A 26,391-nucleotide genomic window follows, 5' to 3' on the forward strand; every position below is an offset into this window, starting at 1 on the left:
CATAAATTCATTCTTTTTAATAGCTGAGTAGTACTCCATTGTGTAGATGTACCACATTTTCTGTATCCATTCCTCTGTTGAGGGGCATCTGGGTTCTTTCCAGTTTCTGGCTATTATAAATAAGGCTGCTATGAACATAGTGGAGCATGTGTCCTTCTTACCAGTTGGGGCTTCTTCTGGATATATGCCCAGGAGAGGTATTGCTGGATCCTCCGGTAGTACTATGTCCAATTTTCTGAGGAACCGCCAGACTGATTTCCAGAGTGGTTGTACAAGCCTGCAATCCCACCAACAATGGAGGAGTGTTCCTCTTTCTCCACATCCTCGCCAGCATCTGCTGTCACCTGAATTTTTGATCTTAGCCATTCTCACTGGTGTGAGGTGGAATCTCAGGGTTGTTTTGATTTGCATTTCCCTGATGATTAAGGATGTTGAACATTTTTTCAGGTGCTTCTCTGCCATTCGGTATTCCTCAGGTGAGAATTCTTTGTTCAGTTCTGAGCCCCATTTTTTAAGGGGGTTATTTGATTTTCTGAGGTCCACCTTCTTGAGTTCTTTATATATGTTGGATATTAGTCCCCTATCTGATTTAGGATAGGTAAAGATCCTTTCCCAGTCTGTTGGTGGTCTTTTTGTCTTATAGACAGTGTCTTTTGCCTTGCAGAAACTTTGGAGTTTCATTAGGTCCCATTTGTCAATTCTCGATCTTACAGCACAAGCCATTGCTGTTCTGTTCAGGAATTTTTCCCCTGTGCCCATATCTTCAAGGCTTTTCCCCACTTTCTCCTCTATAAGTTTCAGTGTCTCTGGTTTTATGTGAAGTTCCTTGATCCACTTAGATTTGACCTTAGTACAAGGAGATAAGTATGGATCGATTCGCATTCTTCTACATGATAACAACCAGTTGTGCCAGCACCAATTGTTGAAAATGGTGTCTTTCTTCCACTGGATGGTTTTGGCTCCCTTGTCGAAGATCAAGTGACCATAGGTGTGTGGGTTCATTTCTGGGTCTTCAATTCTATTCCATTGGTCCACTTGTCTGTCTCTATACCAGTACCATGCAGTTTTTATCACAATTGCTCTGTAGTAAAGCTTTAGGTCAGGCATGGTGATTCCACCAGAGGTTCTTTTATCCTTGAGAAGAGTTTTTGCTATCCTCGGTTTTTTGTTATTCCAGATGAATTTGCAAATTGCTCCTTCTAATTCGTTGAAGAATTGAGTTGGAATTTTAATGGGGATTGCATTGAATCTGTAGATTGCTTTTGGCAAGATAGCCATTTTTACAATGTTGGTCCTGCCAATCCATGAGCATGGGAGATCTTTCCATCTTCTGAGATCTTCTTTAATTTCTTTCTTCAGGGACTTGAAGTTTTTATCATACAGATCTTTCACTTCCTTCGTTAGAGTCACGCCGAGATATTTTACATTATTTGTGGCTATTGAGAAGGGTGTTGTTTCCCTAATTTCTTTCTCAGCCTGTTTATTCTTTGTGTAGAGAAAGGCCATTGACTTGTTTGAGTTAATTTTATATCCAGCTACTTCACCGAAGCTGTTTATCAGGTTTAGGAGTTCTCTGTTGGAATTTTTAGGGTCACTTATATATACTATCATATCATCTGCAAAAAGTGATATTTTGACTTCCTCTTTTCCAATTTGTATCCCCTTGATCTCCTTTTGTTGTCGAATTGCTCTGGCTAATACTTCAAGTACTATGTTGAAAAGGTAGGGAGAAAGTGGGCAGCCTTGTCTAGTCCCTGATTTTAGTGGGATTGCTTCCAGCTTCTCTCCATTTACTTTGATGTTGGCTACTGGTTTGCTGTAGATTGCTTTTATCATGTTTAGGTATTGGCCTTGAATTCCTGATCTTTCCAGAACTTTTATCATGAATGGGTGTTGGATCTTGTCAAATGCTTTTTCTGCATCTAACGAGATGATCATGTGGTTTTTGTCTTTGAGTTTGTTTATATAATGGATTACATTGATGGATTTTCGTATATTAAACCATCCCTGCATCCCTGGAATAAAACCTACTTGGTCAGGATGGATGATTGCTTTAATGTGTTCTTGGATTCGGTTAGCGAGAATTTTATTAAGGATTTTTGCATCGATGTTCATAAGAGAAATTGGTCTGAAGTTCTCTATCTTTGTTGGATCTTTCTGTGGTTTAGGTATCAGAGTAATAGTGGCTTCATAAAATGAGTTGGGTAGAATACCTTCTACTTCTATCTTGTGAAAAAGTTTGTGCAGAACTGGAGTTAGATCTTCTTTGAAGGTCTGATAGAACTCTGCACTAAACCCGTCTGGTCCTGGGCTTTTTTTGGCTGGGAGACTATTAATAACTGCTTCTATTTCTTTAGGGGATATGGGACTGTTTAGAAGGTCAACTTGATCCTGATTCAACTTTGGTACCTGGTATCTGTCCAGAAATTTGTCCATTTCGTCCAGGTTTTCCAGTTTTGTTGAGTATAGCCTTTTGTAGAAGGATCTGATGGTGTTTTGGATTTCTTCAGGATCTGTTGTTATGTCTCCCTTTTCATTTCTGATTTTGTTAATTAGGATTTTGTCCCTGTGCCCTTTAGTGAGTCTAGCTAAGGGTTTATCTATCTTGTTGATTTTCTCAAAGAACCAACTCCTCGTTTGGTTAATTCTTTGAATAGTTCTTCTTGTTTCCACTTGGTTGATTTCACCCCTGAGTTTGATTATTTCCTGCCGTCTACTCCTCTTGGGTGAATTTGCTTCCTTTTTTTCTAGAGCTTTTAGATGTGTTGTCAAGCTGCTAGTATGTGCTCTCTCCCGTTTTTTCTTGAAGGCACTCATAGCTATGAGTTTCCCTCTTAGAAATGCTTTCATTGTGTCCCAAAGGTTTGGGTACGTTGTGGCTTCATTTTCATTAAACTCTAAAAAGTCTTTAATTTCTTTCTTTATTCCTTCCTTGACCAAGGTATCATTGAGAAGAGTGTTGTTCAGTTTCCATGTGAATGTTGGCTTTCTGTTATTTATTTTGTTATTGAAGATCAGCCTTAGTGCATGGTGATCTGATAGGATACATGGGACAATTTCAATATTTTTGAATCTGTTGAGGCCTGATTTGTGACCTATTATGTGGTCAATTTTGGAGAAGGTACCATGAGGTGCTGAGAAGAAGGTATATCCTTTTGTTTTAGGGTAAAATGTTCTGTAGATATCTGTCAGATCCATTTGTTTCATCACTTCTGTTAGTTTCAGTGTGTCCCTGTTTAGTTTCTGTTTCCATGATCTGTCCATTGGTGAAAGTGGTGTGTTGAAGTCTCCCACTATTATTGTGTGAGGCGCAATGTGTGCTTTGAGCTTTACTAAAGTTTCTTTAGTGAATGTGGCTGCTCTTGTATTTGGAGCATAGATATTCAGAATTGAGAGTTCCTCTTGGAGGATTTTACCTTTGATGAGAATGAAGTGTCCCTCCTTGTCTTTTTTGATGACTTTGGGTTGGAAGTCAATCTTATCAGATATTAGGATGGCTACTCCTGCTTGTTTCTTCATACCATTTGCTTGGAAAATTGTTTTCCAGCCTTTCATTCTGAGGTAGTGTCTATCTTTTTCTCTGAGATGAGTTTCCTGTAAGCAGCAAAATGTTGTGTCTTGTTTGTGTAGCCAGTTTGTTAGTCTATGTCTTTTTATTGGCGAGTTGAGACCATTGATGTTAAGAGATATTGAGGAAAAGTAATTGTTGCTTCCTGTTATTTTAGTTGTTAAAGGTGGCATTCTGTTCTTGTGGCTGTCTTCTTTTAGGTTTGTTGAGGGATTACCTTCTTGTTTTTTCTAGGGCGTTGTTCCCGTTCTTGTATTGGTTTTTTTTCTGTTATTATCCTTTGAAGGGCTGGATTCGTGGAGAGATAATGCGTGAATTTGGTTTTGTCGTGGAATACTTTGGTTTCTCCCTCTATGATAATTGAGAGTTTGGCTGGGTATAGTAGCCTGGGCTGCAGTTTGTGTTCTCTTAGTGTCTGTATAACATCTGTCCAGGCTCTTCTGGCTTTCATAGTCTCTGGTGAAAAATCTGGTGTGATTCTGATAGGCTTGCCTTTATATGTTACTTGACCTTTTTCCCTTACTGCTTTTAGTATTCTATCTTTATTTAGTGCATTTGATGTTCTGATTATTATGTGTCGGGAGGAATTTCTTTTCTGGTCCAGTCTATTTGGAGTTCTGTAGGCTTCTTGTATGTTCATATGCATCTCATTCTTTAGATTTGGGAAGTTTTCTTCAATAATTTTGTTGAAGATGTTTGCTGGACCTTTGAGTTGAAAATCTTCATTCTCATCCACTCCTATTATCCGTACGTTTGGTCTTCTTATTGTGTCCTGGATTTCCTGGATATTTTGAGTTAGGATCTTTTTGCATTTTCCATTTTCTTTGATTGTTGTGCCGATGTTCTCTATGGAATCTTCTGCACCTGAGATTCTCTCTTCCATCTCTTGTATTCTGTTGCTGATGCTCAAATCTATGGTTCCAGATTTCTTTCCTAGGGTTTCTATCTCTAGTGTTGCCTCGCTTTGAGTTTTCTTTATTGTGTCTACTTCCCTTTTTAGGTCTAGTATGGTTTTGTTCATTTCCATCACCTGTTTGTATGTTTTTTCCTCTTTTTCTGTAAGGACTTCTACCTGTTTGATTGTGTTTTCCTGTTTTTCTTTAAGGACTTGTAACTCTTTAGCAGTGTTCTCCTGTATTTCTTTAAGTGATTTATTAAAGTCCTTCTTGATGTCCTCTACCATCATCATGAGATATGCTTTTAAATCTAGGTCTAGGTTCTCAGGTGTGTTGGGGTTCCCTGGACTGGGCGAAGTGGGTGTGCTGGGTTCTGGTGATGGTGAGTGGTCTTGGTTCCTGTTAGTAAGATTCCTCCGTTTACCTTTCGCCATCTGGTAATCTCTGGAGTTAGTAGTTATAGTTGACTCTGTTTAGAGATTGTTCTTCTGGTGATTCTGTTACCGTCTATCAGCAGACCTGGGAGACAGATTCTCTCCTCTGAGTTTCAGTGCTCAGAGCACTCTCTGCTGGCAAGCTCTCTTACAGGGAAGGTGCGCAGATATCTTGTATTTGGACCTCCTCCTGGCCGAAGAAGAAGGCCCAAAACAGGACCTTTCTCAGACACTGTGTTGCTTTGGCAGTTCCCAGGTGGTACAGACTCTCACCTAAGCAGACTAAATTCCTAAGTTCCTTGGAGTCCCGGGACCAAGATGGCGACCGCTGCTGCTGTGGCTTAGGCCGCCTCCCCTGCCGGGTGGGCACCTGTCCTCTGGTCCGGAAGGTGGCCGGCTGTCCCCGGCCCACACAGGGTGCTGCCTCAGCGCCTCTGTGCTTCTGCCTGTTCCAGAAGCTGTCAGGTTCTCTGGCGCACCCTCTCACCTGTTCAGACTAATTTCCTAAGTTCGGCGGGTCTCGGACCAAGATGGCGACCGCTGCTGCTGTGGCTTAGGCCGCCTCCCCAGCCGGACGGGCACCTGTCCTCTGGTCCGGACGGTGGCTGGCTGTCCCCGGCCCACAAAGGGTGCTGCCTCAGCGCCTCTGTGCTTCCGCCTGTTCCAGAAGCTGTCAGGTTCTCTGGCGCACCCTCTCACCTGTTCAGACTAATTCCCTAAGTTCGGCGGGTCCCGGACCAAGATGGCGACCGCTGCTGCTGTGGCTTAGGTCGCCTCCCCAGCCGGGCGGGCACCTGTCCTCCAGTCCGGAAGGTGGCCGGCTGTCCCCGGCCCACACAGGGTGCTGCCTCAGCGCCTCTGTGCTTCCGCCTGTTCCAGAAGCTGTCAGGTTCTCTGGCGCACCCTCTCACCTGTTCAGACTAATTTCCTAAGTTCGGCGGGTCCCGGACCAAGATGGCGACCGCTGCTGCTGTGGCTTAGGCCGCCTCCCCTGCCGGGTGGGCACCTGTCCTCCGGTCCGGAAGGTGGCCGGCTGTCCCCGGCCCACAAAGGGTGCTGCCTCAGCGCCTCTGTGCTTCTGCCTGTTCCAGAAGCTGTCAGGTTCTCTGGCGCACCCTCTCACCTGTTCAGACTAATTTCCTAAGTTCGGCGGGTCTCGGACCAGGATGGCGACCGCTGCTGCTGTGGCTTAGGCTGCCTCCCCAGCCGGACGGGCACCTGTCCTCCAGTCCGGACGGTGGCTGGCTGTCCCCGGCCCACAAAGGGTGCTGCCTCAGTGCCTCTGTGCTTCCGCCTGTTCCAGAAGCTGTCAGGTTCTCTGGCGCACCCTCTCACCTGTTCAGACTAATTCCCTAAGTTCGGCGGGTCCCGGACCAAGATGGCGACCGCTGCTGCTGTGGCTTAGGTCGCCTCCCCAGCCGGGCAAAAAAATTCTTATTATACATCCCTGTAGACTAAGAAAGCAACAAGTCTCAATACTTTACCTGACAATGATAGAAATCCAGAATTATTTGCTACAACATACTATATAAAGTTCAGAGACTTTATCCACCATCAGTGGATTTCTGATAATATCTTATTCACAGGCTCCCTTGGTTGCCTTTTAAGTATAGACCCATGATGCTTCTCTTTATTCTAAATGTATATACACCCAGTCTTCTGGATAGAGAAGAGAAAAGCCCTTCCTTCATGGATTGCAGTCAAACTAAAGAATGTTCCTGCTGTTAACCCCAAACTGTTTCCCAAGCTGCTACTATGCAACAAAGGTTTGAATCTATTGCCTTCTCTAAGCTGTGGGTTTCAATAAACTTAAAAAAAAAATTCTTGTAAGCTTCAGAAAATCATCTTGGATCCACATCTCACTGGGTCTAATGTCATACAGATTGTGTACCTGTAGAAATTCTATACATCAGCAGCTAGGATTTAGGTCTGTCTTTAAGAAAGGACTGAGTAGCACTCACATTAATCTGATCAGTACACCTTGGTTAATATGAAACTGACATTTTGCCATTTGGAACTAAACTTACTAGCGCCCATGTAAAATTAACCAACTAGCTGGTACATGTCCCCTTTTCCAAGTGCAATGTATAATTTCTGAATTAACAAAAGCACAGAATTATGATTGATAAAGGGTGCCAAGTTTCTATTCCACTCCATAATGCTCTTGGGAAACTCTCTGTAAGCATGCTGTTATAAATAGGTTTGCTTCTGGAAACAATCAACCTAATTAAAGGTCTCTGTTCTTTAAAAGTGCAATTTAATAGAAGGAAAATGTAAACTAAGTATAATGGTATATTTTCCAGTAAGCACATTGAAAGCTAACAAAAAAGATGAAAGACATTTTCGTACATTTCTTCTTCTTCTCCTCCTTCTCCTTCTCCTTCTCCTTCTCCTTCTCCTTCTCCTTCTCCTTCTCCTTCTCCTTCTCCTCCTCCTCCTCCTCCTCCTCCTCCTCCTCCTCCTCCTCCTCCTCCTCCTTCTTCTCCTAATTATTATTTTTTTGGTTTGTTTTGTTTTGCTTTGCTTTGTTTCGTTTTGTTTTGTTTTGTTTTTTGAGACAGGGTTTCTCTGTGTAGCCCAGGTTGTCCTGGAACACACTCTGTAGACCAGGCTGGCCTCAAACTCAGAAATCCTCCTGCTTCTTTTTCTCAAGTGCTAGGATTAAATGCGTGCACCACCACTCATACATTTCTATTTGACTCACCAATCAATATATCTGATGTGTCATTTCAATAAGAAATAGGTACAAAAATGAATAGGGCGGTGTAGCCATAAGTTTTTTGCAACCTACTTTTCATAAGGGTCTAAGCTGTCCTCCATCAACAGTAGTCGAAGAGAAAAGTCATTAGGATAAGGGGGAAGTGGACGTGTTTAGCAATACTTCTTTGGGGCAAGCTCCATCTTCTTTGGCAGCAGTTCAGTCTTATAGCAAACAATAAATATCACCCAGCAGCTGCAGACCAGTCCTTTCTGCAAGCAGACACCAGGCCTGAACCAGCAGCTACAGTCCAGTACTGTTGGCAGGCAGACACCTGGCAGGAGCGACAACCACACTGAGGCAAGGCCACAGAAACTGGAAGCTGCTGCAGGAACCTCACAAGCAGTTTCTGGGCGAGATTCCTCTCTGGCGTCACCACAAGTGAGGATCAACAACTCTATGTAAGGCGAATGGACACATGCTTGTTATTAGTGGAGAATAGCCAGGTGGAGAAAACCAAACCAATGCTCAGTGCTCGTCTCCCGCCATCTGTGCGGTCATATTTATACTCCTTCGTCCCAGGTCCTATCACGTGTTTGCCATATGAAAACATCCTTTCACCTGTGTCTGCTTCAGGAAAACATTCTTCCCTGTGACTGTAGGACCACGAACGGCAGCCTGGTGCCTGTCTGAGCCAAGGCTAGAAACCCCAGTGACCCTAAAAGGGATGGGAGGCATTTTCGTCCAGCTCCCAGGGAACCAGGCTCCTGGCACAAGGCTTTCTGTCATAAGGGCAACACCCTGAGCCCCTCCATAGCCTCAAGACAGATCTCCATTTTCATGAGGTACCTAAAGGCCTGGAGGCTTAGCCAATAAACTCTCCTTCCAGACATTCCTCCCTGCAAAAGATATTTAACCTCAGGCTTGCCCTGAGAAATGGGGTACAGTCTTACTCATCCACTTTCCTCCATGACAATTAATGCCTTAAAACCACTGACTGTCTGTCTGTTTCCATCAAAATCTGCCATGGTGAGCCATGGAGAAGGCCTTTACTTCAAGAGCTGCTGTCTAATCTCCAGTAGAATGCCTCTCTGCACTCCCAGCCACAGCAGCCAGCCACCAAGCCCAAGCCAAGCCAGCAGCCTGCCAATGAGCCAAAGACACTCCTGGAGGGATCCAGCCAGCTGCCAACTACCATCCTGAGCTCTCCCCTCTTTTGATTCTCTAGATCCAGCCCAAGTGGGGGAGGGGAGAGGAGAGAGGGATGTCACTCCATCCTCAGCTCTTCCACTGCATCTACCAGTGCCTGGGTATCCCAGAGCCTGAGAACCAGATGGCCCCAGCCTCCTTGCAGGCCTGAGGGGCACCCGTGCCATCTCTGTCTGTCCTGTGCCTCAGACTGCACTCTGTCACCCCCAGACAGTGTGGGGTAAGCACAGTCAAAACTCCCATGTGCATCCTGCCTCCCCAGGTGGCTGAGCTTGGTGGTGGAGCAGACACAGGACCCTGTGCTTTTAGCAAGACATCATTTCACCTGTGTGCCCCAGCAAAACATCATTGGACATAACTGTGTAAAGAAACTAGAAGTTTCCACTTCAGGGAGATATGTTTTGCCCCTTTTAATTTGGTTTTTATTATTTAATCTTCAATTGATGTTAAAAAAAAAAAGAAGAGAGGTGAAAAGGCCGTGTATTTGAGACAGTTTATTTTACACAGACAAGACATTACTGACTATTCCAAAAATATTGTATATTGGCATCTTGCCATCTCTCGTATGAAAAATGTCTAATAACTAACACTGCCTATGACATGTCCTAGTAGCTAGCATAATCAGACTAATATATTTCCTTCATGGACGTGAAGTTAATTCCAGGGACTTAAGTTTCTAAAGTGTCTGAGTTTTGTGCACTCAATTTTAAAGGATTACCAAAACCCACCACCACTCCCACAAAATGTTGCCTCTTAACTAGGCCTCTCCAGGATTCTATAAACAGGTCACACAGGTTGGCACGGTGTTTCCTTTCTCAGCCACTCTAAGCAGGAGGGTCAGTTGATGCTTTATTGACTTCGTATGTTCTTAAGTGAGACAGGTAACACAGCTGCTAAAATTCACTGGGTTTTTAGAAAGGACTGAGGAATTAACTCAGCTAACATACCTTAAGGATGTGTTAACCTCAGAATCAAGTCAAGAAACTTGTTGCTTTAGGGAAGAGAGTTTGTTTTTTTCTTCTGTTGTCCCAATGGGAAGTAAAGGGCAGCAGATCTCTTCAAAGCTAATAAAAATTAGATTTAACCAGGAGGGACCTCCTGAAAATCTCGGCTACAGACAGGAAGATATCCAGACATGCAAACAAAACCCAACAGGTGATGTAAATACTGTTATTTCTACATGGGAACAGCTCGAGAGACCCACTGAGACATGAATGCCCCTACATAGCCAACAAATCCCTTCGGCTGCCTGTCCTCATGACTTTTTATATATGCCATCCTTTCAAATAAGGCACAGATAGAGATTTATAGTACAGTCTGCTTATGCAGTCCAGTGGACTCATGGATTTTGATACCTTGTACTTCTTCAAGCACATAGCAGAGAATCATCATTAGCAGAACTGTGCATACTGTACATTCCATACATGTGCTAATGCAGAAATGTACTTACAATGTTACCTTTAAAGTTTGTGTGTTTCAGAGCAAATGGACCAGACACAACACCTGGCCGACAGCTTCCAGGACAACAAGCTTCACCGGGCCGTGGCTTCCCCCGCAGACAGCCCTGAGTCCCTCCAGCAACAGAACACCTCCCTAGAGGGGGTTGCTCTACAAAATCAGAAAGCTCTGCACTTCACTGATTGCAGAGGGACTTGCATTTGGCTGGGGGATAAATGATGTTTCTATGCCAATGAACCTGGGCTGGTGGAATAAAACATACAAATGCTCAGAGATCTCCAGTGAGATCTCAGGGCTCCAGGGCAAGGTCTGCGACTAACATCCCTACCTCATGGTACTAAAACCCTCTGGTGCATTGGTATCTCCCTCCTTGGCCCATAACTGGTTAAGGGCGCCCTATTCCTCCAGGCACCCTGCCTCATCCAAATTTCTAAAAGGGCAGATAAGTAGCATTGAAAAAGAATCACTGCCAATCAGTTTCTGGTTCAGTACCAAGCCGTTCCCAGCATAGAGGCTGGTGTGTAAGATGCTACTTTCTTCTCTATAAAACCAAAGTGGGGAGGTGTGGGGCCGGAGAGCCTTTTGACTGGGGGAGCCAGTCCATAGTGAGGTGGAGACATGTCCAAACCCCGAAAACCTGGTCCTGAGACCATGTGGAGCAGGACTGTCTTCCTCCTTGCTCTGGGCCTGCATGTCCCAGGCGATGGAGACTGTGTGACCCCCTACCTTCCCCACCCTGGAGGTAGTCACACAGCCAGCAGGCCAAAGTTACAGGTCTAACTTCCTCTCTCCCTATAAGTCCATGTCCAGCATGCACCTGGAATTACTCTTCATGCAAATGAAGCATTTCCAGCACCTCAGACAAGGTTGTGCACTCAACCCCCAGACCCCTACCCACTCCCCAAGGTTTATATAATCTGTGTTGTTCACTCAACCCCCAGACCCCTACCCACTCCCCAAGGTTTATATAATCCTTGTTAGCCCCCAGTAAAGGAGAACTGCTTCACTGAAAAACTTCTCAGAGAATGCTGTTTGTGTGTCCATCCGGCACTCACAGCTGCTGACCGACCAGTTCTTTTCTGCTGAAATCCAACTGGCCCAGCTAGATAGACTTCATTCCTTCCAGTTCTGCCCAGTGCACAACACCTGCAACATACTGGTCATTTGTGTAGGTGTATGATGTGCCATGAAGGCACAAGTGCAAGCCCGTCTGGTCTACCAGGCCTGCATAAGTGGTGTGAGAGCTTCAGTCATTTCTCCTCCAACAAACAGATTTAATTTAAGGCTGCTGTGTCTGCTTTTTCCTGTTCCCTCCTTTCCACAGAGTTCCATTTGTTTTTCCTTTTGTTACATAAGCATTCTTGCAGGAAAGCTTTCTGGGATTCATGAAATGCTTGCACACCCAGTCATCTCTAATTCTACATTCACCCATGTTTCTCCATTTCTAAATGTTTCACATTCTCACTTAAGAAAAGACTGGAAAGTTGTGCCTCAGCTAATAATGAGCAGCCAAGAACCTCCTGTGAAGGAAGAGAAGAAGCCACCTAGACCATGTCATTTCTTACTGTCTCCCCACACCTCACAAGCACCATCCTGCACGTCACTGCCTACTTTGAGACCTTGGCATCACTATTTTAATTTATTTATTTTACAGAAAGAAATTGCCTGCTAAGGTACATTCAGTTCGCTCCTTTGTTCCTTTATGAGATACCAGGATTATTCTATTACAAATGGCGGGCCCCCGTTTCTGTGACTGTGTGGTTCTGGCCCACCTGGACCTGCAAGGTGCCTGTGTGGCAATGAGCTTGCATTCGTTCTTGCATTAGGTAGATCTCTCCAGAGATCTCTAACATCCCCTGTTATGTTACTGAGGCATCTTTCTGAGGCCTATGTTTCAGCCTCCCGAGGCCTGGGCAGGTACTTGGTAGGCTTTCACAATTCTCCTCTGGGTAGTTAACCCTGGGATCAGGAGAATGTGACTGGCCCCAGCCCCCACACCTGGCACGAGAGCTGAGGTGAACAGCAGGACAAACCACCTCTGGACTCTTATCATATGCCATCCTCAGTCTCGGTCCCTGGACTCTTCTACAGTCCCTTTTTCTTGGCCCCAACAAGCTTCAGATGCACAGAGCTACCTGCATCCAGTCACCCTTCTGGGCGATCCTACATAGCCATATTCCCCTTTGAGCCTCCTTCTCTCCCTTGGGGTGAGCAAACATACCTAGTTATACTCTACCTCCCTGGGTGTACATTTCTGATTGCCTGGAAAGAGTTGAATGAGCACTCCTGAGGAGCTTACCAGTGAGGTGGGCCCAGTGGCAGGCCTGCATTCCTGACATGGTCCTAGCATAACCCTTAGCATGAGGTGGCCCCAGCATGGGGGCCTGTCAGGTGTAAATGAGCAAGTAAACAATAAACATGGTGCAAGCTCCAGGTCCAGATGAAAGTGAAGCTCTTAGATATCACCTAGGAGGCCAGTGTGGGCTCTGCTTACTTCTGACCCCACTGTCACCTCTGAAAATTTTGGACCCATCTTGGCCTCTTGGACCCATCTCTGAAACCTCAGCACAGGGTACCCTGATATACAGTTTCCCACTTACCATTCTCACTCTACTGCCTCACACAGAACCTTCGTCCTCAGAAAGGGAAGATATGCAACCAGTCCCTCTCTACCCCAAGAGTGTATCCCTCTGACTGGCTGGAACAGGGTATATCTGAGGATGCTCTAGCAGGTGGGGCTATCCTTGTTATGGGCCTAGCACATGGCCATGTGAGTGGCTGCGAGCGCAGGCATGTATGACAGAGGCTTATGTGTGAGCCATTCCTGAGAGAGGCCTACCAGGTGTGGACACATGAGGCAGACCAGATGAATGTGTGAGGGTTCTCCATCAGGTGCTCACAAGGAAGGCTGTCTAGCATGTGCTTACATGCATGAAGCAGGGACCAGCAGGCTCCATGAATTAGACCTTGTGCAGGCATTCTGAGGCTTGGCTTTGAGAGTTTAAAGCAGCAGTTCTCCACCTTCCAAATACAGTTCCTCAGGTTGTGGTGACCCCAGCATCCATAAAATTATTTCCATTGCCCCTTAATAACTGTAATTTTGCTACTGGTATGAATAGTAATGTAAATCTCTGTGTTTTCCAGTGGTCTTGGGTAACCCCAAGAAGTGTCAAAGGCTCCTTCGATCCCCGGTGGGTCATGGCCACTCTCAAAGGGTGCCATCACCAGTTTCAACTCCCTAGTCCAGGCACCAACATCAAGGGCACCAAGTATCATCTACCACCCTGCCAGCCCCACCTCCCTCTTGCTGAAAGTTCCTTACATTCCAACACTCTCTGTAGTGACCTATATGACAACAGCTATCATCTGGCTCACAAGTCACAGAGCATTATGAAAGAAGTGTTGGCTCTTAGGCTAGTGAAAGGTTCTTGAGTTCCCCAAACATTTCCCATTCAAACTCATAGAATGGGAGGAATCCTCTTGCATATTCAATCACATGCCTGCTCCTAGGGATGCAATAATGTTGTCATTCTGAGAAATGAACTCACTTGCTGCTGTTCCAGAAGACCCAAGATCAGGTAGCATCACCCACTTTGGGTAGCTCAAGACCACTTTTAACTCAAGGCCCAGGGGAAATCAGGCCCTCTTCTGGCCTTCAGGGTACTGACACACACATGGGAAAGTGCTCACAGAGACTCAACAAGTACACACATTACAACAAAACCCCAAATACCTCATATGTGCTGAACACAGACTCTAAGCATTCATTTTAATAAATACAGCATAGGGCAAGGATAAGAGAATGAATGACTAAGGCGTTAGACAAACACACACATACAGGCAGAAGGACTTGATGAATAGTAGACTCTCTAAGGAGAACCCTAGAAAACACTCATGTAAAGACCCCTCCAAAACACTGGAGCCACAAATGCTTACACAGATACAGGCTGATAAAATGCTTTCAATCCAAAGGTAACCAGTGTTGAAGACAGCTTTGAAAATGAGTCTGGGTGTCTTTGGGAAATGCCACAGCCCCACAACTAGCACAGAGTCAACACATTAGGAATGGCTCTGTCGTGGGAATCGTGTTAAGAAGATTTTTTTTTAACACTTCTGAGCACACAAACATGAGTGTGTTCAGCAAGTCTCGGTGGCATGTTGGGTTGATTTTCCCATTGCAATGGAACGGTCTCTGTGACCTCATGAGAAATGAAAGCATGCACAGAAAAATGGGTCCCATCTTTATTCACTTCTTCCTAAAATAAGTATGGTAACATTCACTTTGGAACAGTGACAGAGAATCAACCACAAAGTCAAATGACATTTGCTTCCAAAATGTAATTGCCACTACTGGGCAGAATGAATCTCCCTTGCTGTCATGGGCCTGGATGATCCACACTTAACTGTCCTCGCTACTCACAGAGCTGCTGGGAGTTCACTTAATGATTAACAGTGTCTCAGTCTCAATTGTAACAAACAAAGTAAAGAGAAAGATGCTGCACTGACTACTACCAACATCTTCTTAGCATGGCTAACGCTTCCTTCCCTGTGTATCCTATGTGTGATCTTCAGATGGTTTCTTCAGAGCTTTCATGGATCAGGGACTGAAGGTATGTTTCAACCATGGATATGTCTTGATCTTGCTGTTTGAAAAGAAAAAGGAGATTTAGAGGATCTTCATTACATCTCTGCTAATAGGAAGGTAGCCCAGGGCGTAGTGTTACAGACACACGACTTACGGTTTCCATGATTACTCTGTTCTGCACCTTGGAGATTTCCTTCTCCACAATAGTCTGCTGACCACCAATAAAGGTTTTTTGACGTTTACTCAAGTCGTTGGCTTTCTGGAACAAACCACAACAAAAGAAGGTACTTGAGCAGGAAGCCCCAAGCCCCAACTTGACACCTCACCTCATTTAACTTAAACTACGGACTTTGCGTATCCCAAAGGATCCTTGTTTGGAATCAAAGTAAGTAACAGTGGCTACTTCTTGTGCATCTATATGAACTCTCCACCAAAAGATGCAGTTCCACATTTGAGCTCACTATCATTATGAGAAGAGAACACCACCTAAGGCACTTATCTCAGAATATGGACAGATGGGCAGGTAAAGGCCATATAGACCAGGCATGGAAAGAAAGAGGCACAGGCATGTGCTGGAGACCCCCAAGGTTTCCCAGGGGAAGGAGCCATTCATTTGCTGTGTCCATGGAATGCAGTTTTCACAGAGAAGACAGAGCATGCAATCACATGCCCTTTTAAGCTAAGACAAGCTGAAGTGAGGAATGTGATCACATCTCTCAAGGAATGCTGCAGTGGTGGATACAGAGGAGAACAGACTGTGTCACCTGTCCATACACCACAAAATGCCTGTCCATTCTCTGCCCTATTGCCAGGGCCCAGAGGAGTTTAAGAGCATACGACATGTATGCTGGCTGAAAACGGGTGTGCAAGGGGAGCCTGCTGGCTATGTGACTGAAGAGGACACCCATGGCAACTTCCAGCGATGAAAACAGAGGATTTCCATAGGGAAGACAAGGCACGGGGATCTATATCTGGGCCAAGAGCAGAGGCACAGCATGGACAGGGGACAGGAGTCGCTTCAGGGGAAGCTGGTGCATGGCGAGGAGGGAAGACAAGACAGAAGCAGCCAGAGGAGCTTTTGGAGGAGGGGTGTTTGCAGAGGACAGAGCAAAGAGGGAGAATTAAGAAGGAAGGCCACTGGGAACTATGGGAGAGGGAAAGGCCCTGTTTGAGGACAACAACTCCTCAGCACTGAGGTCTAGGGAAGTACAGAAGCTTGAGAGAAGCGGCAGAGGGAGATCGAGAGAGCAAATTCCCAGTCAGCAGCTCCCATGCTACAACACTCTGCACTAAACATCATCACTTTCCCAGGCTAAACAAAACCTAGCTTTTTTCCTACGTGTGGGGAAAATATTCCCATGAGAACGTGAAATTACTTTTCCCACAAACTGAGAAAGGGCCATTTATTCTGTCTCCTGCTTTTAGAGACACATAGTGTGACATAAATATGTGCTCTGTTCTCAAGTTCAATCTACCAGACCTTCAAAAATGTGTCACACATATCTTTAGCGTTTTTGAGCTTGGTTTCATGGTCCTCTATAGCCGTCTGTAAAATCTTCATTTGCTGCTGGGTTATAAACTGAAATAGAGGAAATCAATGATAAGATGTCAGCAAAACTGGACATCCAACCCAGCTGCTTACAGCAGTTGCTTCCCGTGCTGTTTTGTGGGTTCTATCATTCAAGATCGAGGTTGAAGACATGGCCTTCAATACCAAAAACAACCTGACAATGTCTGACGGGTCACAGAGGGAGACATTCTGTCCCATCTGGGCAAAATTCCCATGAAAGAACTACTCATTTTGAAATTAATCTAAGATCCATCCAATCTGTAGATTCCCACCTCAACAAAATAAAGTAAAAAATTAAGGTCTCTTGTGGCTCAGTTTTCTTAAAGGATGAATCTTCTTGTCCAACTCAATGGGCAGGTAGATTAGCTTCCAAGGGAACAACACCTCTTTCCAAAGGAGTTTTTCACCTAAACCTCCCTCATCAGTCAGTGTCTCCCTACATTGTGACACCCCATGACTACAGTATCAACCAAATGAGGACAGAGCAGACCAATAGCAACCATATATCAGCTCCTGCTGTTGAGCATTCCACAGCAACAAAAATTTCAAGAGGTGAAACCATTCAATACACAGGTCTAGAAGGCAGGGTTTCTCCACCAGTCTGACTTTACTTCTACGAAACTGAGGCAGACAAGTTAATGATTTTCCTGAGTTTTCAAAATGAGCAAGCCTCAGGACTATGGCTGCATCCTAATCAGTGGGTTCTGGAGAACATGTTCCTCACCGCCAGACTGGAATCTGTCTCCATCTCCATCAGTCAGAATCCCCAGGAGACAGCTCCATCCTCCACCAGGAAGAAAGAGCCCCCAGAGACAGCACTGAGTCCAGTTACCAGTCCCCCAAAGCCCATTCTCATCTCCAGGCTAAAGGTGACCCTGTCACCATCGCAGGTCCATCCATCACTGCATGGGAACCTTTCCCTCTTCTCCTCTGGGACAGGGCCTGTCTGAACTCCAACCACACTGGCAGCTAAGTCTCCACCTGCTTCTCCACAGCCCCATGAACTGCTCTCACTCTCCATCCCTGATCACTGTGTCAGAAGGCTAGGTGGGGCCCTCCTACTCTTTGTCCTCTGTACTGGGTCGATCCTGAAGGGTCCCCTCTCAAAATACAATCCCATACCTCCTCCTGAACTCTGTAGACAGAACCTGCTCTTCCCCCCACGCCTGTACCATGCGGGCTCCTAACCCATCATTACCCTTGTCATCTTCCCACAGAAGGGGGATAAAAAACCAAGTCAGGGAGGATGGCCAGTCTCTCCCCTCCACATCAACCACCTTCCTTGTCTCCCAGAGCTCATGTCCTGTCCCTTCCCTCCAGACCTGCTGCAGGAAGCCCTGCCACTAGGGAAACTGACACAGCAGAGGATCTGTTGCTAGCTGAGACTGCTACTCACACTGAAGTATTCTTCTTGGTCCCTTGTTCTGTCCATCTCAACCAGCCAATTGTGGTACACCGACCCAAATCTTTCACAGTACAGAGACTTAAGCTCCTGCCTGTAAAACACAGTACTGATTACAAGCATGGTCACACTGGTTGAGGGTAAGGGAATGACAAACACTCATAATTATGAAACAGGGACTAGGAGCAAAAGAGAAAAGGGGCATGAATTACACGTGACTCTCAACCCAAGAACTTTGTCTTAAGCTGCTACTAGAGACATTGTTTCACATGTCTTCCCTCTCAAACACTGAGGATGCATTTGTGCATACCTCACCCGAGATCGCACTTCTGCCTTAAAATTAGACTCATCCTCCCTTCCCTTATGGAGTAACCTATAAATTCTGAGAGCCCAAGTCCTTGTCCTGAAGGCAACATACCCTACAGTGTTTTACAGACAGAAAGTGTGCACAGAACACTTTCCACGGTGGGACTTGCATGAGAGAGCTCTGGTGATATCTCCTAATAGGTACAGTTTTGTAGACCATAAAGGACTGGCCTTCTGTTATCCTAGAGGGGAGAAATGGCTGTCTTGCCAGTCTTGCACCTGACACATCTGAGTTCCATAAAAGGGGCGGGGGTTCCCATTGGTTATGAATAGGACCGGGTCATAGGGAAAAAGGCAGTGCTCCAGAGATCCCATCAGCTATTCCATTCTGTGCACGATCAAGATGGCAGACAGGAGTGACTCGGGAAGAAGAGGAAAGGCTCTACGGGTGCTCAGAATGTTACCTTGAATTCTGCTGAGCTTTCAAAATGCTCTGGAGGTTTTCATTCAGACTTCTGAAAGAGGCATTTACATCCTCTTCAAACTGTTTCCTCTTTTCCATAAGAAGTCCTGTACCATCATCACCTGTGTGAGAAGGGAAAAGGCATCATTTAAGTCAAATATACAGAGGAAGAAGAAGAGTTGGTTCATCCCAGACACACCACCTACAGGACAGCACGAATAACTATGCATCTGCATCGGTTGATCTTTTTTTTCTTTTTTAAGATAGGGTCTCTTGTAGCCTAAGCTGGTCTCAAACTTGCTAGTAACTGAGGCCAACTTCAAGATCCTGATTCTGTCTCTACTCCCTAAGTGCTAGGAATACAGGAGGAGGCATCCTGCTTGACTAAAGAATGCCACTGACAAACAATTTTCTGGACATGTCAAACCCAAGCAGTTCCTCTGCAACCAGAAAGAGCAATGCTGTCAGACTTCCTTGCTTGTATGAGCTGGCTCTACACTCTGGCTAAGAATTGATGATGGCTCTCTAGTAATGCTGTCTGGGTTCGCCTATAGAAGTGAATAAAACCTGCCTCAGTTGGAGGGGCATGTGGTACACTGGGGTTGTTACCGTGGACGACAGAAAACAAGCTAGTGTGGCATGCATGATGTGCACAATACAATCTATCTCGCTTTTCTTCCCAGTGCTGCCTTCAGAGTTCCCTGACAGGTTCCTAAATGTCTACAGACTAAAGGCTATTTTACCAGCTCTCCTTTTGCAGGGGTTCCTGGAGGAGAGCAACTTTGGAAAGGCATAAGAAATGACTTGCTTCAGAACTTGAAAGAAAGCTGTAGAAATCTGACATACCACTCCTGCAGTAAGTTAAAGAGCAGAGATATATCTGCTTGCCCATCATCTCTAGTGACAGTCTCCAGCCATGCAGGAAGCAGGAAGCAGCCTGGGCTACAGCTCCAACCTTTCCCCTGCTCACATCAGCATGTTAAAGGTAAAGGAAACCCCCGAAGGCCAAAGGACAACTTAGTCTTCAGAAATAGCCTCTGAGCCACAGAACTGTTCCAGAGTTCTCTTGTCTCTCAGCGACCACATTCTCACTGTGCGTAAGTCAGAGGGTTGGAAAGAAAGTTCTGGGACTACCAAGGTCTGCTCAAACCTACCTTTGAAATCCTGCATCTTCTTCTGAACAGGCTCCCTGTGGGTAAAACAACACAGAATTATTTTTTTTAATTAGGTATTTATTTCATTTACATTTCCAATGCTATCTCAAAAGTCCCCCACCCACTCCCCCATCCACTCCCCCACCCACCCACTCCCACTTCTTGGCCCTGGAGTTCCCCTGTACTGAGGCACATACAGTTTGCAATACCAATGGGCCTCTCTTTCCACTGATGGCCGACTAGGCCATCTTCTGATACATATGCAGCTAGAGATATGAGCTCTGGGGGGTACTGGTTAGTTCATATTGTTGTTCCTCCTATAGGGTTGCAGATCCCTTTAGCTCAGAATTCTTAATTGAGGACAAGCATCCTAAGTTTGCTTTGAAGGAAAAGGAGAGGCGTGCCGTTTTGCAGAGGCTAGAGCTCATGTGGGGTAAAGTCGGGTTTTCCTCTCTGGGTCAATAATTTTATTACTTTGTCCTTGTTTTCGTACTGAGCCAAAGCGTCCTTTTAGATAGATACATATGGGTGCATGGCTAAGGGTTACTTCTTGTAGCACAATTGACTGAGAGCCTACTGTAGTCCCAGGAATCCCACCCCAGCTGGGTTTGGGTGACTCATGGGAAATCACACCCCAGGTGTTCCCTGCCCAACTGCAGGCAGCTGCACAGAAGTAGGGGATTTTATAGTAAATGTTCACCAGGATCCTTTCACAGTGCAGCACAGGGTTTCATAAAGGCATCTTCACCCATGTGTCCTGCACTCCAGCCTCATTCACTCTCCTTCTTCCTCAAGCCCCTCCTGCAGCTATTCCTCCTACATCACCCAGACAGTGTCTCCTTAACTTTTATCCCAGGTGACCGTGTGCCACCCCCAGAGTCTGCCTCGAACCACCTCCCCTCAACTCCTGCAAACCTTCCCCTCAACTGGGTATTGCCTGCCTCTTGCCACTCTCCCCTCTGAGTTCAGGTTGTATCATTTTAGGGACCTACTTGTAATCCAGGATCCTCAGAGGAGAGACAACAGGAGGCAGGAGTCTCTCTGATGCTGGCCTATTTCACTTAATAGCAGACCCCGCCGTACCCCAGCCCCCGCCACTTAGATCCACTTCCTGGGAGAGGGAACTTTTTGCTTTCTGTATCTGCATACAACCACACTGAAACTACCTCACGTGGGGAAAACTAACCCTTGAAGACCTCACCTGGCCTCTTGCATGTCTGATCCTGAAGAATGGCTGCCCATCCCACTGGTACCAACTGCTGGTTTGTCAGCTGCACGGAGGGGGAAGGAAAAACCATTGCAAATGAAGCATGCTGCTCTCATCATACTGCATGGGAAACGGCTCCACTCAAGAGTTGGTTGAGCCCAGATCCAACACAAAGGTTTAGAAGCAGTCTTCCAGGAACTCACACCATTCCCCCACCCCCACAGGTGACACTCGGCTTGGCCCCAGTCTAGGGACAGCAGATACATGTACGTGCATGAGCCTTACAAGAAAATTCCCTGTGACCCCTGGGCTTATTCAGAGGCATGTTGGTGTCTGTGAGCCTTGTATCTATCTCTGCCACGGGCTGAGAATGTCACGTGGGGACCAAAACCCAGAGAATGCATGAGAATCAGAGGTCAGAGTCTGAATCGCCCCACGCCCCACCCTGTCCTCCATGCCCGCCCAGCTTCAATACCATGGAATGGCCTGATGAGTATCGGACTGCCCCCATGTTCCCTGTGCCAAGTAGTAGAGTGTCCCCACGGTGGGGCCCAGCCCCAAAAGCCCCATATCAGTTGTTACCAGGGTTAACTGCATCTGAGTTCTTGAAGTCATCTGATGGGAGGGTCTTATGTACCCTCTGGTGCTTGCCACTTTTCTTCATGTCCTTCTGTTCCTTGTTTGACATGGCTGGAACCTTCCTGGGTCAGACAGGACTCCTGAAAGTAAAGACACTGACCAGCATGGGAAATGGCTCCACTCAAGTGTTGGTTGAGCCCAGATCCAACACAAAGGTTTAGAAGCAGTCTTCCAGGAACTCACACCCCTCCCCCCACCCCCACAGGTGAAACTCGGCTTGGCCCCAGTCTAGGGACAGCAGATACATGTATATGCCTGAAAATTTCATGACCCTAAATGAAAACAGGGACCAGGACTCCACAGGATGTGACCACGTGTGCTGAAGCAAAGAGGAGGTGGGAGTGTGACATCAATATCCCGCCAGGTCCAATCACATCCTGCCCCATTTTTCTGGCTGAACGCAGATCTGCCACAAGCCAGTAGCCCTCAGTCTCAGCTCTTTCCCCTGATTCCTTGTCACCAGGTTAGGACAAGCTGGACTAGACCCCGAGATCCAATGTTGGTGTCTAGTCACAAACACCAATCCACTGGTGGCCAAAGAGGTCACTGGAGCCGTGCCCTGGCAAGCAATGGTTGAGCCCTGCTGCGCAGTCAGGTGAATTTCGAACCACTCTCAGTCTAGATGCTTTGGAAGAAACTCAGGGACCCAAGCCTCCAGGAGAGACCCAAAAGAATACACCAGAGGCAAATGCAGAGATTCCCCGATGCAGTCACCCAAGATGACACACAGCCTGTGGAGGGCATGAAGTCTCTGTGCTCACAGACAAGGAATATAGAAACCAGGGATGTGAAGCATGCAGGCAGGCTTGTCTCTTCAACAGAAGGAATGTATATGCCTGTTTTCCACCCAGAAGGCTGGGAGTGGATTTTGTTAATAGCCTGGTGGTCTGTGCCACCTGTGTGGTCAGGTCACACCCAAATCCCCCTGACTTTTACATTTCTCTCAGCCTCTCCCTCCCCCACCCCCACCAGACCCTCATCCTTAGTTTTGTTTGTCAGTCAGTAGAGTCCTGTGGGACATGTGGAGCTGTGTCACCGGACAAAAACTGGGAAGGCTGAGCGCATACAGAAGCCCCTGTAAATTCTCATGTAGGAGAGTGGGAGGCGTCCACCGGGTTCCTGTACTGGAACAGGTGATCACAACACCCCCACGTGGATATCATGAGCACTAGTCCCATAGCCCAGAACACTCAGTGCTCCATGCTAACGAGGTATCCAGATGGACAGGCCTCGGAGTGTTCAGCCAATAAGCTGCCCTTCACCAACATTCCTTCCTGCGAGATGTATTTAATCTCTGGTCCACCCTGAGTGAGTTGCATGCACCCATCTTCCACAATGAACAGTGAATAAACAGTGTGGACAAGCAGAGATCGTCTCATCAGGAAGGGCTGTGGGTGGGGGGAAGCCTTCTTCATACAGAGTCCTTGCCTTCTAAGTCTCCTGCAGAAGGACCCTCTGACCTTTGGACAAGGATACTCCGTGGCCCTGGCCCTGGGCTCATCACTGGCTTGTGCAGTTCCCTCTTTCCAGACTCTAAGATGTTCTCAGCAGTGACTTGATGACTGGGATTTGGGGGACCCCTTCTCACTGGCCTCAGCCTCACAGCAACTCCCACCCCCCTCCAACCCCCCTCTTGCCCTCGAGGGTCCTCACAGCTGGTGAGATGCCACTTTCTGGAGTGTATCACCATGTGTCTCGGGATGCAGAGACACTAAGGAAGGGAAATAGGCTCAAAGCAGTGCCCGGGAAGACCCTCTTCCCCTCGAAGGTAGTAAAAGCTAAGGAGACATCTCTCCTGGAAGGGTTCTATCAGAGGTCTCGCGATACCTTGAGTCTCAGCTGGGAAGAACCTCCCCAAGGCGGTCTGTGTCAACCTTGATACCAGCCAGGGCAAAGTCACTTGCAGAAGTGACTGCTGAGGGTCCCTGATACCTTGCCACCCTAGGGAAGTACACCTCCTAAAATCCCCCAAACCAAACCCGTTACCCTCCAGAGTAGGTAAAGACATTGCATGTTACTTCCGGGAGGGTCTACCTTGGGTCTCGAGACATCTCCTCGCTCAGCTGGGGAATTAAACCTCCTACAATCCTCCCCCCACCCCACCCCACCCCGCCGTCAACCCGTTTCCCTGGAGACTGCTTGCAATGCTCCTCCATCACTTAAGGAAGGGTTACCTCCCATGGGGCCTACGATAGATACCTTGTCGCTCTGCTAAGGACATACACCTCTTCCAACCCCCTCCCCCCACGTCCCTTTGACCCTCCAGAGAAGGCTGACACATTCCAAGTCAATTCCGGAAGGGGTTTCCCTTCACTGCTGTGATACCTAGTCACTCAGATATGTAATTACACCTCCTACAATCCACCCACAATCCTCCCCTCCTCCCCTCCTCCTTTCCTACCCTCCTACCCTTGGGCCTCTCCTGGAGATACCTGGCCGCTCAGCCAGGGAACTAAACCTCCGAAGATCCCACAAAGCCCACTCACCCTCGCGGGTGGGCACGGTCATTGGACATCACTTCCGGAAGGGTTTTACCTTGAGTCTCGCGATACCTTGTTCCTCAGCTAGGGAATCGCGCCCCCCACAGTCCCAAAGAACCCCTCTTACTCTCCAGGGTGGGCGGGCCATGGCATGCCGGGGAGGGGAGATGATGCTTCCGGAAGGGCTTTACCTTAAGTCTCGAGATGCCTTGTCGCCCACCTAGGGAAATGCACCCCCACAGTCCCACCGAAGCCCTCTTACCCTCGAGGGAGGCCACAGCCAGTGCAAAGTCACTTCCAGAAGTGCTGTGCCAGGATGGAAAATGTGTGCACAATGCAGGAGACTCGCCAACTTGGTTCCAGGCAGAGGCCCGTCCAGCAATCATGCATGTGTGACTTGGGGCTTGGGGTTACGCGTATGTCCACCAAAAAAATCCGCTGTCTTAAGGTTTTCAAGGGACCCGAAGAACCCACACTGTTTTCAAATAGCCCAACTGTAGACACGCGGACCCAAAGAACTTGTGCAGTACCCAAAGACCCCAGAGAGGCCCATGCAGAAGGTCCCAAGTCTTTCCCCATGCATCCCTGCTGCCCGGCTCACTCCTCTCAGTCACTGCGACCCTCAGAGGACATTGTTAGACAGTCCTCCGGGGGCCTCGGCCCCTCGCTGTGGAATTCGGGCACCAGACATTACCTCGCAGAGGCTATCCTGGGTCCTAATATCTGCTCACTCGCCTAGAAGACACACACCTCGCCACGGTTGCCCAGAGCCCTGCTTCCCCTGGAGGGTGGTCACAGCTGGTTGGCCCTCATTTTCAGAGAGTATTCGCCCTCTGCAGACAAGCGTGGGCACATCCGTGCTCCTGTCCAGTCCTTGTCCTTGGTTAGGCTTGTTGGAGTTCAAGAATCGGCACACAAACCACGTGAACCACTGACCTCAGTTAAGTAAGAATAGTTTACGGAAAGCACACCACAGTGCTGGTCAGACCAGGGACATAACTCAGGGTTATCTGAACTATGACAACGGATATGTTTTTCTGTCAGCTCATAAAGGAAAAGAAAGCACACAAAATCCACAATGAGTTCATATGCAGGTGCAGGAAGTGCTGCCTGGTGGTCAGCTCTGACTCAAGATTTTTCACATAACAGTTCATATTGACCTTTGATTTGATGGGGCCTATGTAAAGCTTTGTGGAATTTCTTCAGATTAGCGGATCTCATCCAGAACATCCAGAACAAATCTGGCTATGTGGCCAGCCTGTCCTTGCTCTGAGCCGAGTCGCTCCTCCGTGTCAATGACTGGCAGGCATGTTAAAGCCACAATATGAAATAGCTGGCAGGCATGGAACAAAATGGCTACAGCTATTCTGGGCATGGGGGATCAGGCCATAACAGTCCCACCGACCACCGCGCATGCGTGCGTGGACAGGAAACGGTGCCCTTGAGGCCTGGGAGGACCTGAAACACCCACACACCTACCTGTTTTGAGTAGGCCCAACTGTGGAAGTGTGGACCTGGATGAATGTCTCCTGTGCCCAAGGACTTCAGACAGGACCATGTGGCAGATCCCTAGTCCTTCTGCAAGCACACGGGCTGTCCTGCCCACCCTTCTCAGTCTCTGCTTCCTTGTATCAAAGCTTTCCCACACCACCCTTCCCGCCTCCTCCACTCCTCCACTCCTCCACTCCCTGTGGAATTCAGGCTCCAGAACTTGACCTCAGTCAGGACTCTCCTGGCTCTCCATGTGTGATCATTTCACCTACTTCATCTACAGGGACACATGTAGCTCACCACAATATCTAAGACCCTCTTTCTCCTCCAGGGTGGTCCCAAGTATTCCTCACTTCCTCTTGCCCTGTGGAAAACCATGTCTGCCCTGTGTGAGCCTGGCCAATGTGCACCTCTGCCATAGCCGGCACGGCCTGTAATAGCGCACGAGTGACTTGGAGCTTTCAGTTGTGCATGCATAAACCTGGAACTCACCTAGGAAGAGCCTAGTGTGTCAGGAACATCTCCGCTCCCTGCTTTCAGTCACCCTTAAAGTCTGACTTCATGGAACTTGTGTTCTGAGCCCCCAAGCTTCGTGCGTGTGCATCCCATGATGTGATGATGAAGCATGATGCTACAGATGCTACACGGATACCCTGGTTTGTGGGCTTGAACACATACTTGGTATTCCCAGGTATGCTTTCTAACTGAAATTAGAATTATTTGGGGCTGAGAATGAATTATGTGGGGCTGAGAATGCCCCACGTGAGGGAAGCAGAAGCATGTGCAAGCCTGAGAAGGGTAGAAGGCGTAGTGTACTCGATAGGTGTGCCT

The 26,391-nt window shown here is 47.2% G+C and overlaps 1 protein-coding gene across 7 annotated transcripts; it reads right to left on the reverse strand.

Annotated features, from left to right (window-relative positions):
- Positions 1–14,483: 14,483 nt before the first annotated feature.
- Xlr5c (X-linked lymphocyte-regulated 5C) lies at positions 14,484–24,986 on the reverse strand. 7 transcript variants are annotated; one of them, XM_006528067.3, is made up of 9 exons: positions 24,764–24,986; positions 21,533–21,669; positions 20,945–21,014; positions 19,744–19,778; positions 18,591–18,711; positions 17,815–17,914; positions 16,329–16,427; positions 15,003–15,107; positions 14,484–14,906 (listed from the first exon to the last, which is right to left on the reverse strand). In XM_006528067.3, exons 2-9 carry the CDS (start codon positions 21,636–21,638, stop codon positions 14,832–14,834), a joined length of 711 nt encoding a protein of 236 aa, XP_006528130.1. In that variant the 5' UTR covers positions 21,639–21,669; positions 24,764–24,986; the 3' UTR covers positions 14,484–14,831. The 7 variants fall into 7 exon arrangements, with proteins under 7 accessions (XP_006528130.1, XP_006528127.1, XP_006528128.1 ...); XM_006528064.3 differs by lacking the exon at positions 24,764–24,986 and adding an exon at positions 23,999–24,109; XM_006528065.3 differs by lacking the exon at positions 24,764–24,986 and adding an exon at positions 23,991–24,109.
- Between the last annotated feature and the right edge of the window lie 1,405 nt (positions 24,987–26,391).

Source organism: Mus musculus, chromosome X (assembly GCF_000001635.26).
Source record: "Mus musculus strain C57BL/6J chromosome X, GRCm38.p6 C57BL/6J".
Lineage (NCBI taxonomy): Eukaryota > Metazoa > Chordata > Mammalia > Rodentia > Muridae > Mus > Mus musculus.

Coding starts and splice junctions, on each gene's coding strand:
- Xlr5c (XM_006528067.3), bottom strand. CDS start 21,638: ATGTCAAACAAGGAACAGAAGGACATGAAGAAAAGTGGCAAGCACCAG. Junction 17,915..18,590: donor AAAGCTCAGCAGAATTCAAG/GTAACATTCTGA, acceptor TGTGTTTTACAG/GCAGGAGCTTAAGTCTCTGT. Junction 15,108..16,328: donor TGTGTGACACATTTTTGAAG/GTCTGGTAGATT, acceptor GGTTTGTTCCAG/AAAGCCAACGACTTGAGTAA.